Source organism: Camelus ferus, chromosome 3 (assembly GCF_009834535.1).
Source record: "Camelus ferus isolate YT-003-E chromosome 3, BCGSAC_Cfer_1.0, whole genome shotgun sequence".
In the NCBI taxonomy this organism is placed as follows: Eukaryota; Metazoa; Chordata; class Mammalia; order Artiodactyla; family Camelidae; genus Camelus; species Camelus ferus.
Window position 1 is genome coordinate 28,769,829 of NC_045698.1, and position 15,148 is coordinate 28,784,976.

Here is a 15,148-nt window from a genome sequence, read left to right on the forward strand (position 1 = left end):
ACCAGAGTTACTAAAAAAAAGTAGTAGAATACACTAATCTAAGGGTATGACTTTGCTCTGTTTATTTTGGGCACACTCATTCTTCCGTGTAGTCGTGCCAGATGTCAGCCCAGTTCTCACGTTGGCATTCCACATCTCCTAGCCTCCAGGTCCGGTCTGGTAAGCATCTGAAGTACTGGTATCCAACAGCTTTGAATCCAGTAAGGCATGAAATTTCAACTTCTTCCCCAGCTGAGTACAGTTTCTTTTCATTCTAGAATTAAAACAAACCAGCAAATTACTAATGTTATGAATAATATCTCTAAACGCCTCGGGGTCCTCTTGGATTCTTTCTGTTCCTTCGCTTCTGTGTCTACTTAGTCAGAGTCTCCTCAATTCCTACTTAAAAAAACCTTTAGAATGGTATAATTCCTGTACAGTAAAGTACACATACTTCATATATACAGGTTGATGAATTTTAGTTGATGTATATACACCAATGAAACCACTACCACAATCAATATAGTTAACATGGCCATCACTCCCCAAGAGGTGCAAATTTTGAATTCCCAATTTACCCCTTCCCAGTCTCTTTACCCCCTCAATTTCTACTTGTAAATATCTCTCAAAGTTCTCTCCTTTCCTTTGCCATCTCGCTGCCTTTGCTCACAGCATGTATCATCGCTTACCAGGACAACTAGCTGACTGGTTCTTCTTCTAATCTATCTTCTGTATTGTTGCTTTAAATTGATTAGAATATATATATATATTACTTAAAGCATGCTCCCCACTATATGCGGGATGGCCTACTACTGCAAGAATAAGAAAACAATATATGCATCCTGTGTGGCTATAAACTGAATAAATAATGTACTCTGCATATGCAGCAAACATATGTAGTTGCTATGATAGCATATCGAGTACAAATCATTTGAAAGTGTTCCTAATAATCTATTGGTCAGTATATAGTTTTCTAATTAATGGGTAATTAAGGTATAACTACTGCCGTAGGGGATTCACTAACATTTTTAAAATAAAATGGGTCTTATATTCTTAGCTTGGAATGTTAGCTTTAATCCACTTCACCATCCTCACCTCTTGCCATTTTCTCCCCTAGGACCTAATCTGTGGCAAAACTAAGCCACCTGCTATTCTTTGACAGAATTTTCTCATTCATGTTTCCATGTCTTTACCTGGCTGTTCCCTCTACCCTCAACACCTTCTCATTCCCTTCTCTTAAGACTCATCTCAAAAAACCTCTTTCATTTCACCAGCTTCATGGGGTGTACCATCCTTTCAGTTTGGGGAGAACCTTGCACAAAGCCCTATTTTTACAGTGTTTATCACATTTATCAGCTCCACCCCGACACTTGAGTGATACTTCCATTTCCAGAGCTCATTGCAATTCTTTACATGGGGCTTAATAATTCTTTGCTGGAAAAAAATGCCAAACACTCTCCTTCTTAGAAAGATAGGAAGATTCTTTTTCTTTACTAAGTGGAAGTGAAGTAAAAAGAATTGACTAATTATTCTCTGAGAATTGAAGTTGGGAGTTTTGAGGGAAGTGAAAGCTTCATCATCAACTCTTGTTATTCCTTGGCCACGTAATTCAACCTGTCTCCTGGAAAATGATCAATTTCCTGAACACAAAAACAGTATTCCACTCTTGGTTCTTATGGATAATGGCTGTGTTTCCAGGGGAAATGGCATGATGAGTAGTATTAATGACCTGGATGTTTTATTCAAAGGTTGCACATTTTTTCTCACATTCATCCTGAAATAAATGATCATTGTAAGCATCTGCTTCTGTTTCTCTTACGAAGCTATAACCTAAAAGTGTATGTCGACCATCAAGCTTGGGTCAGCACACCTGCTGCACAAACTAAACGAGGATCCTTACCCAGAGTCACTGTCTCTTGCCTCTGGGGGTAGGGCCTATGTCTTGCTCATTGAACAAATATCTTCACATGCAATGATTCCAGAAAGTGCTCATTAGGAAAAGTTAAAATTGTATTACTTTTGAATAAAAACTATTGTCAGCTGCGGATTAGGCCTTTAGTAAAGAGCAAAATAAAACAAAGAGTGAACCTACTCATGGAAATGGAAACATATAATCAAATTTTGTAAAAAGTCATTAGAATAATGAATCACTGTTTAAACCCTTTGTGGGTTTTTAAAATTAGAATGTCGATAATTTTAAGTTTCTGCAAGCAGCTGGCAAAATAAATTAAAAATTATTTAGGCATCTGGATCTGACAAAATGCAACTTTGAAGGTAATGTTTAGGGCAGGGACTGGCAAACTTTTTCTAGAAAAGACCCTGATAGTCAACTGCTGTCCACACAGTGTCCATCACCTGTGCCACTGCTGCTGGAAACAGCCACGGTCATTATGTAAACGAAGGAATGTGTTTGTGCTCCAATAAACTTCATTGAGAAAAGAAAAGAAAAGAAGAGAAAAGAAAAGTAAAGTAAAGAAAAGAAAAGAAAAGAAAAGAAAAGAAAAGAAAAGAAAAGAAAAGGAAAGGAAAGGAAAGAGAAGAGAAGAGAAGGCAGGCCAGATTGGCCTGTGGGCCATAGTTTGCTGACCCCTGTTCCAAAGAGTTTGTTCCCAAAGTGTAGCTTCTGAACTAGCAGAATCAGTATTACCTGGGAACTTGCTAGATATGGAAGTTTCTGAACCTTGCCCAAGACCAGCCTCTTTTTCATCAGGAGTTTGAGATGCTCTGGTTCTGAAGTAAAGACTAATTGATATTACTCGCCTCCAAAATATTTCCTCCCCTACACACCTTTAGGTCTGGCACCTTGTATCTGAACAGAAGATGAATGAACAGGGGAAATACATGAGCCCTGACTCTGCTCCGTGGATGTTTGTTTGCTGGCCTTGGAGAATTGAAGGTTATTGATCTTTAGTCATAAATATGATACAGTTGGAAACAGATTAATTTAAAGGCTTTACTGAGTCAAAGAGAGGTAAAAATTAAAAAAAAAATGTTTAGGGAGCAAGCCTCCTGCGATCAATTGTAAATATTATGTATCTCCTGAAAATTTATATCTAAAGCCACAGATCTACCTGACAGAACTATTTAGTTATTTTTAATCATAAAAATGTATTGTGGCTTAATGAAAAAAGATAAAATTTAAAGGTATTAAAGTTGTTTTGACTGCTCAAGAGTTCTACAGTTTTCTAACCTAATAGGACATTATAGACTTAACACCTCCTAGGATGGCAGTCAAGGCTGGTTTGTTACTCTGATGACTCGCCTTAGGTAGGGGGTTAGTTTGCTCAGACTCAGAAATAGACAGATCTTAGCTGCAGATTCTTACAGAAGTCATTCAACTGTGTATTATGCTTAAGCTCCATTTTCTATTCATATAAATGAAGCACCAGCATATGAGTTAGTAGTGCCAAGGAACCCAAAAAACCTGTCATCCTTTGGTTTAGCTATCAGGTGTGAGGACACCTCCAGGTAACTCAAGAAGGGAAAGTGGTGGAGCTTTCTAAATATTACTTTTTTAGGGGAGGGGAGGTAATTGGGTATCTATTTATTTTGATGGAGGAACTGGGGATTGATCCCAGGACCTCGTGCATGCTAAGAACGCACCCTACCACTGAGCTATACCCTCCCACCATTACTTTTCTACTTTTTAATTCAACAGTTGTTAAACAAAGAAAACAATAACTCCAAAGAAAAGAAAATGCACGTTTTCTAAGCTCTATTTTTTGAATCCAAACCTAAAGTGAAGGTCAGGATGCTTACCCGGATAAATCCATTTTCTGGAGGGACCGGTTGAGGACACCCTGAGTCTGGTTCTATCTCAGGAAGGTCTACTTCTTTCACTTCCTTGTCGTCGCTGATGCATGGTTGTCCACTAAAAGGGAAAAATAGATATGTGTGTATAATATAATAAACATGCGTACCTATATACACACATTACATGTGTATGCATATGCATATATGCATGCACATATAACACATTGTGTATATGTATATATTTATATATAAAATACATATAAAGAAAGAGAGAAAACAATAGAGAGAAAGGGGTAGCAGCAGATGCAATACCTCACTGATACGTTATGTTAGAATAGGTGAAATTCTAATTATTCCTTTATTTAGCAGTAGAAAAATAAATGTCCTAACTCTAGTTCAGTGGAGGGAGTGACGATGACTCTGCCCCCTCACCCATCCTCACTTGTGCTGCATCATGGAAAATGTGCAGTGCTCCTCTTGCCGCCTCTCCCCCTCACAGGGTTTCCCTCCTTGCTGGGGGGCAGGGTTGTTGCATTCTCGAGTTCTCCGTCTCTTGTAAGTAGCATCACACCGGCTCCAGGAAGACCAGCAGCCCCAGTTCCCATCCACAGCATCTGAAACACAGGAAGACCCACCCACCAATCATGGTGAGACTGAGAGAATTTGGGCTCTGAAGCCAGGCTAACTTGGTTTCCTTACTTTTTAGCTGTGTGACCCTTTGTGTACTATCGTAGGGTTATGGGGGGATAAAAAGAAATTATCCATGCAGAGGCCCTGACACGTCACTTGATTTCTCTTTCCTCTTCCCACAGCCTGAGTAAAATGGCAACAACTGTGAGTCATTTTCAACAATTAGCAACATATCACACGCATGTGCATACATATATGTATACATATGAACTTCTGAATAGAATATATATCAAATTACATTTTTAAAGGTAATAGAATAAACTCTTACTCCCATGACACATCCTCTTTCTAAGGAAGATTAGAGGTAGCCGTGAACATTACTTAGTCCTGTATGAATACTTTGGCTGTGGCTTAATTTATCTTTTATTACAAGCCATCTTCATTCTACGTATAACATATAAGTTTATAACAACAGCATCACATACTTCATTTTATAGTATGGTTTATTATTTTATTTATTTTGTTACAGGCATCATACTGTATATTCTTCATATACATATATAAATATACATATTTATAGATACACACACACACACACACACACACACGCACACACACATTATCTTTGGGTATATAGTGGCATTATCCTCATTTTAGGGATGAACAGACCAAGGCACAGAGACGTTAAGTAACTTTCCCAAGGTCACAAAGCTGGTAGGTTATAACTGAGACTTACACCAGGGCTGTTTGACCTTAGAGTCTAATGTTCCACAGGCCTATTTTTTCTTGTGAGTTTGTATAAGGTGAAAGTTGCTAATAGAAGTTTTGTTTTGTTTTTTCACTGACCAACCTAGAATATCTTCTGAAAGGGGAAGGCTTCCTACCTCACAATGAGTTGCTGGCACTTACTAGATTTGTAATCCGGGGAACGTCTCTCACAGTGCTGGCCGTAGGTACCACTCTGGCACACACACAGACATTCGGTCCCTGAGAGCACGGGGCGGCCATTATTAGGGCACGGAGCACACTGGCAAGGATCGAACTTGGCTGCATATTCTTGGAAAGCTCTCCTGAGGTTGTTCCTTCTTGTCACCGCACAGGGGATGTTTCTTACCAAGTCTGTGATGGGAGCAAGCTAAGGGCAGATGGGAGGGAGGAGGTCCAGTCAGAGTCACATCCCTCAAACATATGTTGTCATCACTGCCCAATTCTCATAAGTGAGAAGCAAGGTCTGGAAAATCCCACATTTCGAAAGGATTATTGTAGAATGGAGTGCATCTCTCTGTTGAACCAGTGGAGAAAAGCCCTCTGTGTGAGGGCAGGGGGTTTCCTCCCCTTCTGCAGTGGGTAGACCAGCTGTCTGCAAAATTAGCAGGTATGGTAGGTGTAATGTATCTGGAGCTTACTTTCCCTGGAATTCTACTATAAAAGAAGCCTCATGTGAGATATCGCTTACTCAGATTTACATCATCTTATTTATTAAGCACTAAATGCAAGCAGCAAAGTACTGAGATAGGGGACCAAGAGCTAGGCAGCTCTGGAACGCCCTGCTGAAACCTCATAAAGCTTGACTCAAGCAGAAAAATATGGAAAGGGTGAAGAGAGCCTCTCTATGTTCCTTGTTTTCCCGGGGACAGTACTGTTGGCTTTTGTGGAACCAGATGAGAAAATGTGAAGTGGGGGAAAATGGAGAAATGAACTTGCTGGTAGGATGAAAGGAAGAATTACAGTAACAAGTAATGGAGCTAACACAAAATCAGGGCTCACTTTATACACATTTTAAAACCCCAGAAGAATGAGTCTCTAGTGCAGTGTACGATCACAAGTGTCCAGGTGGGCGGCTGGATCTCATTTTCCTGCCATAACCTGTAGAGCGCAAAGTATCTTCATGCTGCATGTAGATTATTCTACTTTCATGTTGATTGAATTCCTTTATCTTCATTTAAATACAATGAACAGAATAGTTTCTTTAGGGGCTTTTTAAAGTGTGCTTATGTGTTAGGCAAGATTGGTTCTAAATAGCATATGACTGATTCATGGACGAAGTATTTCAAACATAATGAAAATCACCCTTTAACGTAATTATAACAAATATAAGACTGGTAAATGTGATCATTGGTGATAGAAACAGAAAGCCAAATGGATCCAAAATCCCATTTGTGCCACAGAGCTATAAATGAAGACTTAGGAGTGCTCAACAAATAAAGAATTGCAAGAAAAATACAGAAATCAAATGTACTGTATACACGGGAAAATGGAGCACCACTCCAGGCAAGCTGGGGCAGTTTTATGCTCTAAACACCCCTTCTGGTATTTTATGTGTGCTAGGAATTCTAAATACCATACCAGAAAATGCTTGTTTGAACAGCAGAAACAATAGATGTGTAATTTTATGTTTTTTTTTTATAAAGGTACATTGTGCATGCACACCAAAGAAAGACATCTCTTTTATCATCTGAGAGGAAAATGGAAAAGGAAGTGTGTGATGTACAACTTGGGCTGCCGGAGAATGACTTTAGCTCTTACCCACAATTCTTTTCAATCTTACCTCAAAGTCAATCACAACAGGGTTTTCTTTCACTGATTCTACCCACTCAGAAAATGTCCTCTCCTCTGGACCAGAGCTCCCTTTCTCCCACGCCAAAGCTGCTGCATACGCACTCCTCCCGCCTCGAACCAGGGATATGGATTTCTCTGCTCCTTGCAAAAACGAACCTGCAAGGTGTTTCAAGAAAATGACTCATTTGATTTTATTGCAAATTCAAACTCGCAAACAAAGCCTATTTGCACAGAAGAAAGAAGAAGATGGTAGAGGCATGTAGCTCCATTAAGTAAGCTAAGCAAAAAACGAGAGAACACGTCTCCTGTCCCCATGATAATAGAAATGCTAACAGCTACCATTTATTAAGCGACTTGTATATGCCAGGCACTCTGCACTCATTATTGTAATTCTCACGATTCCGAGAAATAGGTATTATTATAAACATGGATATTGAAGTGAGAAGTAATTTGGCCTGGAACACTGGTTACTGAGAGGGGGTGAGGAGCTCTGATACAGATGTGGCCCAAGTCCTGATGACTCTGCCCCCTGCTCTTTGATGCCAAACCTCCTGCTTTTGATTTACATAGGCATGTATATTGGGTCCCTGCAATAACATAAATCACACGGCTTCTGGTACTCAGTCGGGTCACCACATACCATAATTGACTACAATTATAGAAAAAAAGTTGACAGAATACTTTTAAGCTTAGAAATGGGAGTAAAAGCACAAGTAACCAAAGGAAAAAAAAAAGTAAACTTCAAGTGGAGTTGGCACAATGTTGCTTCAGAGGCAATGACATTTAATATATACAGCACAGATCTTCAGTACAAATTTTCAAAACAATTCCTATTAATTAATGGTATCTTTAATATGGGTAGGAACTGAGTAATGAGAAATTGTAGTTAGAAATAAAATCAAATGGAAAGGAGGCTAATGATGAGGGTAATAGTAATGGCATTAATTTGGTGTTTGTTCTGGAGTGTCAGGAAGGATTGGCCATGGCCCAACTATTTAGAAATCCTGCTTAGATAGTCTAGAAGGATTAGAACAGTAGGTAAAATACTTTGTCTGAAGAAAGGCATGATCCTTTTCAAAGTGAGATGCTTAAGATAATACAGAGGGGTATAAAAAAACATTTTAGAGGTTTTCATATAAAATAGGAGAGAAATTAGTATTTGCCAATGTATCATATACTTAATGACAGTGGCTCTGACATGTTAATCCAAATTTCGATTGATACCATATGTTTCATAAAACAGATTGACATTGGTAAGAGCTACATATGACAAGCGAAAAAAAAAAAGAATTAGAGTTAAGTCTATTTACTATGTATTAGCTGCTTTGAACAAAACTAACCCTTATAAGTGAGTAAATGGCTTAAAAAGTTTCCAGAAAGAAAATGGCAGATTGAAGATGATACCGATAGTGTAAACATAAGCAAAACAACTAGTGTAAGGAAGACCAGATATTTCTATTTTTAAAAATACTTTCATTTTTTAATTTATTTTTTAATTTTAATTTTTTAATGGAGGTAGTGAGGATGGAACTCAGGACCTTAGGTATGCTAAGCACGTGCTCTACTACTGAGCTATCCCCCAACCTCCAGATATTTTTATTTCTTATACAAGCTTCTCATCAGTCATGACATGAGTTTGACACCAAAGCTGCCCCAGAACATATCAAAATATTTTTTTGTTTTGTGTCTTAAGTGTTTGCAAAATATTTAAGTTTCATGAAGTATTATCATTATGATATGAGCAAATGAAAAATTTTGCTCATTTCATATAATCTTTTGAAAATTTCTATATTCTACGATTGTATATATTTTTGTCTATAATTTATTTTAAGAATAATATATTTCTAACATTGGTTAGTAAGTATACATACATTAGGGATAAATTCTCAAAAAATTTTTAATGATATCATTACAGATTTGAAAAGTTTGGAGTCTCATGATTTAATCAAACTAGCTCTGCGTCAGACAAATCTATGTTCTTCGGTGTGTTTTGCTTTTAGTAAACAACATAAATGTGTCTTTGATTTTTGGCAAATCGTCATTGTGATTAATAAACATTAGTTGAGAATCTGCTATATGCCAGCAGTTAAAGGCATGGGCTGGGGAGTTGACACAACTCGGTGATATTAGCCATGCGTCAGCTGGGTCGGATAGATAGTTTATAAACCGGTTTGGAGACTATTGCGATGGTCTCGGATTTTACAGTGTACTCACCTTATTCCTACATGCTGAAAAGTGTGAGTTCTTATTTGACATTTTGTCATCTCTGTGTTGAATTGGTTTTACAGTTGAGTATTTCTTTTTTTTCAGTATGTAATCAAGAATGAGTATTTCCAGAATTTTCTTGTTTTGAGATGACTTCCTGTTACCTTTACATATGGACATATTTTTTCCTCTTTTAGAAGTCTGTGGACATTTCTGCTGTCATCTTGTAGCCCTGAGTTTGTCATGGAGGAGTGTGACGCCAGTCAGATTTTGTTGTTCTGTAGGGGACTTGTTCTTTCAGCCAAGATACTTGAATTCATTTTTAAAATCTCTATGCTTAGTTAATTAACTAGAATTTGTCTTGAAGTTGTTTTCTGAACAATATTTCTGATACAAATAAGACAAATTTCTTCCTTTATTTCAAGGACATATATACATATATGTATATTTATTTATTTATATACATATATATTTTAAAATAGTTTTTCTGTTTAATTTCTTGGGCTGTTTCAGGAACACTAATTTCCATATATTAAATTATATTTGTCATTCCATTTCCATTAGACAATCTTTAATAACTGTTAATATCTGATTTTTTCTCTGTATTTATTGTGAATTACTTTAGATCTTTCCTATATGTTATCAACTTTATTAATTTAATTTTCAGACAATTATATTTTGAACTTGCAGTGTCTAATTTATTTTTATCTATAATGGTGATCTTTTTTTAACATTTGTCTTCATACCTTAGTTTGAAATCTTCCTTTTCAATTAATTCTTATATTTAATCTTTTCATCTCTGAGCTCTTGATTTACAGAATCCTGTTGCATGACAAACTGGCATAAAATCTGTACATTCTTCAGTTTATGTTACTTGGTTCGTTGCTTATTTTGTGTACTGTTCTCTTTTTCCCTCTTTTCTTTTTTTTTTTTTGGCTATAATACAAATGTATTGCACAAAAATTTCATTTTATTTATATTCATCTACATTTAGACCACCTATAGGCTCTGATATTTAAAATTATCTATTTATTATTATAGTAAATGTTATATTTTTATTTGTCCCTTGACTGTCTCTCCTTGAGAATATACACTTCACATTTTGGGAGTTTCTGTGATTCTGCTTCTCTATGTTCTGAGCAGAAGTAGCAGTCAGTCAGGCAAATAAGGGAATAAGAGAATTTTACACAGAGGAAAGAGTTATTTAATAGCAAGATGCTGGAGAGAGCATGACTTATCCAGGAGACTACACAAAGTTTTGCTTGGCAGAGAGACAGAGGGGCAGGAACTTATCTTTAAGGCTGTGTGAAACCATGACATGTTTAAGGCATGAGAGTTTTGTGATCAGATTTGCCTTGGAGAATATTCCTCTCACAGAAAATGTGTAGACTAGGTCGGAAAACGGCAAGACCAGAGACAAGGGGGCCGGCCGGGAGGTCTCTGTGGTAGTCCAGGTTGGAAATGATGAATAGAGGGCGTGTCCACAGAAGTGAAGAGCTGGGGAGAACTGGGAGAAATACTAAGGAAGAGGAATGATGACGTATTGGATGTAGAAGCTAGAAAGAGGGAGGCAGACGTCAAAGACAACACTCAGGTTTCTGGCGTGGTTGCCTGAGCCTCTCTTATGTACCTCTCCTAGGCCCTCGTCAGTCTGTATTTTCAGTGGTTGTTCATATGTGTCCTTACTTGGCGAGCTCCTTGACTGGAAGACCTAGCTTATGCCAATCATTTCGTCACAATGCCCAATACCGAATTCGTCCCATAGGGAGAATCATTAAGTTAAACAATCTGAATAGGAGATAAAGAAAGTGTTTTATTTGCTCCCTCCCCTGCTGCCTCCCTTGCTACATAGGGCTCTGAGGTAGATAAATGACATGAATGAAAAGTTAACAATAGCACAGTCACATGCAATATGGTACTTAAATTACCGCCTGCCAGGACACATGGGGTAAGCTGCTAAGAGAGAAGACTGTTACCTCCATACTTCTCTGACAGCGTGTTCGTGGTGCACCGGCGTTCCACTTTCTTTTTTTTAAAAAAAAGATAGCGTTTCTTTGTTTCTATCCGGACGCAGTGTTGGGCTTCTTCCTTTGTTAAACCTAGGAAATGGAGGACAAGCACAAAACCCTGAGAAGGCGCCATTGAGAATTCGGGGAAGAGGAGCAGGAGGCTCTGAGCTGCAGGTACCGCATATCAGCATCCAACTTCTCCAGTTCCCATGAGTGAGAATGGTTCACAGCTTTTACCACAGACTCAGTCCCTCACAGGTCCTGAGACTGCCTAAAGAGAAGACGTATTTATAAGTCTTTGCCATCTCCCCTTCAACACTGGCCCTAAGAAGCACACATGGGGTCACTGTGGCCCAGCGCATGGGGATCACGTTAGCCTCTCCCTGTTGCCTACACACAATAACCCTCCAAGCTTGTCCATCTACCAGCCACGGCCACCATACAGCCCGGCCAATCAAGAGATGGACACATGCTCTGTTAGGTGTCCCACTATCAGGTCTTCTTTTGGGGCCACAGCTGATTCTGTGAGAAATGAGTCCACTTCACTTTTTCCCCTGTTCACCACCTAAAATGTCAATCTTGTTTGTCATGTCTCATTCCCTGAACATGCATGCTCATCCTTGTCTATGCGTCCTCTCCCTGACCCAGCTGTTCACTCCACTTCCACCTCTAAAGAAGGTTGCTCCTGCCTCATTCCCAGCCTCTTCAGGTATAGGAGCTGGAGTTAATATCTTCCTAGTTGCCCAGTGCTTCCTTCACAGGATGACTCTCCACAGTTTTCTAAGTCTTGTAAAACTCCTGATGCTCTGAGGCTCAAGACATCCAGTTCTAGTACCTTTGGTCCTCATTGTTCTTGTCTTTTAAAACTTCCAAGCATCATTTATTGAAGATTTTGGTATCTGAATCAATCTTTCCCACCCCAATGCTTGCCATTCTTCTCAGTGACTTCAAAATCTATATGGATGTCAGGGCCTGAGTGGGACATAGTGTAGGGAAACAGGTCTGGCTGGTTGAAGGCTGAGTTGGTACTTCCTCTCTGGGGTAATCTGAGGAGAATCAGTGTTTCTTTTCCCTTAACATCTCCCCAAGTCACCAGACCTGCTACCTGAAACACCAAATTAGAGTCCAGTTTTTTTCATGCTTAAAAATTTCCTTGTAAAATACAAGCACATGAGAGACAGAGCTATTATACAAGCTCTTAAACACCTTTAAGCAAAATAGTTTATGAAATATTGATACTTATGGTTGCCCATTATAATGGGCAGGGAAGAGTGTATTCAGAGTTTGAGGCCCAGTTTGAGTGTGATCCTCAAATCTAACCCTCAGTGCACAGGTCACTGAAGAGTGAGGCTGAATAGTGGGGATGGGGTCTGCCTACTTCACAGCTTTTTCAGTAGTCTGACACATTCAAAGAGATGTATTACAGGTTGGAAGTGAAAAATTCTTACTTTGAAGACATCATGCTTACCTTGCACTTTTAACTCTAACAGAAAAGATGGCTGTTTCGGTCAAGCTGAATAAATACGACTCGTTTTGTTCTGCTAGTATTGTTCTTCTAGATGGGCCTAATGTTTAGGCCATGTGAGGAATTTTACGCTTCTGTAAGCATGACTCCTATACTTGTCTCATTCTTTCATAAGGTTTTTATTATTTATAAGTGAAAATTAAATTGTATGTGACCAATTCATTGACAATGGCATAATTAATTAACAGTAAACTTGGTTAATTTCATTTTCTGAGGGTTGTAGGAGAATCCTTCAAGATTTGAATGATGAATCTCTCTTAGGAATCATGGCATTGGTCATGTGGTGATGGAAATATCAAGGCTTTATCAGTGAGTTTCGGTACCGATCTTTCTTCCCTGCAGGATGTCCTGGGGCTTGTGCCTGACCTCTGTCCACACTGACAAAGGACCTGCTTGATGCTGGAGCCCTTGGCCTCTCAAACCTGAGTGTCCTTCGGATAGGGCATAGGGATGACTATTTCAGAAATGTCCTCAGCAACTCTGACTGGGCAAAGGGCAGCAGGGTTAATCAAAAATGTCACACTGATAGATAGTGGACTGTATTGTTTTTCTCCTCCAGTTCAGAGCAGAAAATGACTTCCCAGGAAAGGGACCTTAAAACGACCATCTCACATATTATGATGTTTTAATTGTTTGATTTTTCCACTGGGAGATTCCTGAAATTCGTTTTACCTTGCACACTGAAGCAATGTCCACTTTTATTTGAGGTTTTAAGTTGGCTAGGGCATACTGAACAATAGAGGAATAAATCAAAGGATGCAAATAAAAAGCAGTTTGATTTTCTTTTATTCTTCTTGCACTAGAGAAAGTACTAGCAAGTATTCAGGTCATTTTTAAAAAAATTGATGACAAGGGATATATTCTTATTGAAGAAAGCACATAAAAACTAAGCCTAAACTCTATGTCCACATTATGGCTAAGCAAGGGGAGAAGGACTAGAAAGAGGGAAAGGGTGGTGGGAGACCAGAATATATACTCACCTAGAAAGTGGCAAAAACAGGTAAGAACACCCACTGGAGAATTCCATTTTATTGAGATTTCTTTATGTCTGAATATGCTTCATCTTAACCATCATTAAAATTAAGAGCCAATATTATTACTGTGACTCAAAGAAGTATAAACATCTATGTGTGTGTATATATGTACACACATACTTAATGACTATAAGAATATGTTATATGTAAAAGTATTGAACATAAGAATATACATCTTGTTGAATATACATACGTATATTTATACCCTGTAATATAGTGTGTATGTGTGCATAGCTATGTATGGTTGTGTATTTCCAGTTTTCTATCACATCTCAAACTCCCTTTCTTTCTCTTAGTATGTGTATCTGCGTGTCTGAAGTCTCTACCTTTATTTATAGGGAAAGAGATGGAAGGTGAGAATGTTTCAGAAAGAAAGTACAGCTCATCACTCTTCATTTTGGTTATGGGGCTTCAACTATTAAAATGCTGGATGGTTGGTTAAAAATTCACATAGTTCTTTAACTGACCTGCACTCTAAGCCTTTAGAGGCTTTGCTGTGAATGCATGATGAGTATAGCTTATCAAGTGAGAAATTATTCCCTGGGCTACAGCAGCAGTGACCAGAATAATTTCATCCCAAGGGTGAGATGAAATCAAGTCAAGGGCCAGAGATTTCCCCTAACCATTTTCACTCTGTGTAAATGTTGATGCTATTCTCAGTGGCAGAAGACATCAAATTCATCAAGCAAACATTGCTCCGGTGGAAAGGATAACTGAAATGGAACATAAGAAGCAGGTAGTGTGGAAAGCCCATTGCAGCACATTTGGATTTTAATAACTCTGTCAGGCAAAATGTGTTTAAGACTTTCTTACTGAAAATCCTTCTCAAAGACATTTATCCCTCTCCCTTCTTTAAAAGCAGATCATGAGGGACATGTAATCACTCAAGGTTTGGAAGGACCAGGGAAGCCATATGAACACAGTAGTATTTGCCATAAAGAGATGTAAGAACAGAGGGATTGATTCTGTTAACCCCAAACTCCTAATTTATCCTTCTCCTCCCCCTTTCACACTACTGTATATAAAATACACAAACAACAAGAATCTATTGTATGGCACTGGGATTTATATTCAACATCTTTGTAATAATCTAAATGGAAAAGAACCTGAAAAAGAATATATATCTATGTGTAACTGAATCACTTTGCTGTACATTTGAAACTAACACAAAATTGTAAATCAATTATATTCAATAGTAATTAAAAAAAAGAACAGAGAGATCAAAACTTTTGACCCCCAAGGTTGGCATGATGCCTTTTAAAATAAATTCCTAGTTTCTTTTGTATAAAAGCTAAATGATCAAGAGTTTGGATTTATTTGGGGAACTTGGTCAGTTGGGTTCTGGTTACCATAACTTTCCTAACCCTGTTCTCAAGAGACACATGAGAGACTCATCACAAGGACCCTGTGTCCTTTCACACAGGAGCCTGAAAACAAATCCATACAGAAGTGCT

The 15,148-nt window shown here is 38.3% G+C and overlaps 1 protein-coding gene across 1 annotated transcript in view; it reads right to left on the reverse strand.

The window, feature by feature from the left end:
* C6 (complement C6) overlaps positions 1-15,148 on the reverse strand; it is a 57,992-nt gene that overhangs the window by 14,766 nt on the left and 28,078 nt on the right. Inside the window, exons 9-14 of the mRNA XM_006193053.3 lie at positions 11,103-11,225; positions 6,911-7,077; positions 5,272-5,497; positions 4,175-4,346; positions 3,739-3,850; positions 121-253 (exon numbers count right to left, since the gene is read on the reverse strand). Coding sequence (XP_006193115.2) covers positions 121-253; positions 3,739-3,850; positions 4,175-4,346; positions 5,272-5,497; positions 6,911-7,077; positions 11,103-11,225 — 933 coding nt within the window. The remainder of the gene's footprint in view (positions 1-120; positions 254-3,738; positions 3,851-4,174; positions 4,347-5,271; positions 5,498-6,910; positions 7,078-11,102; positions 11,226-15,148) is intronic.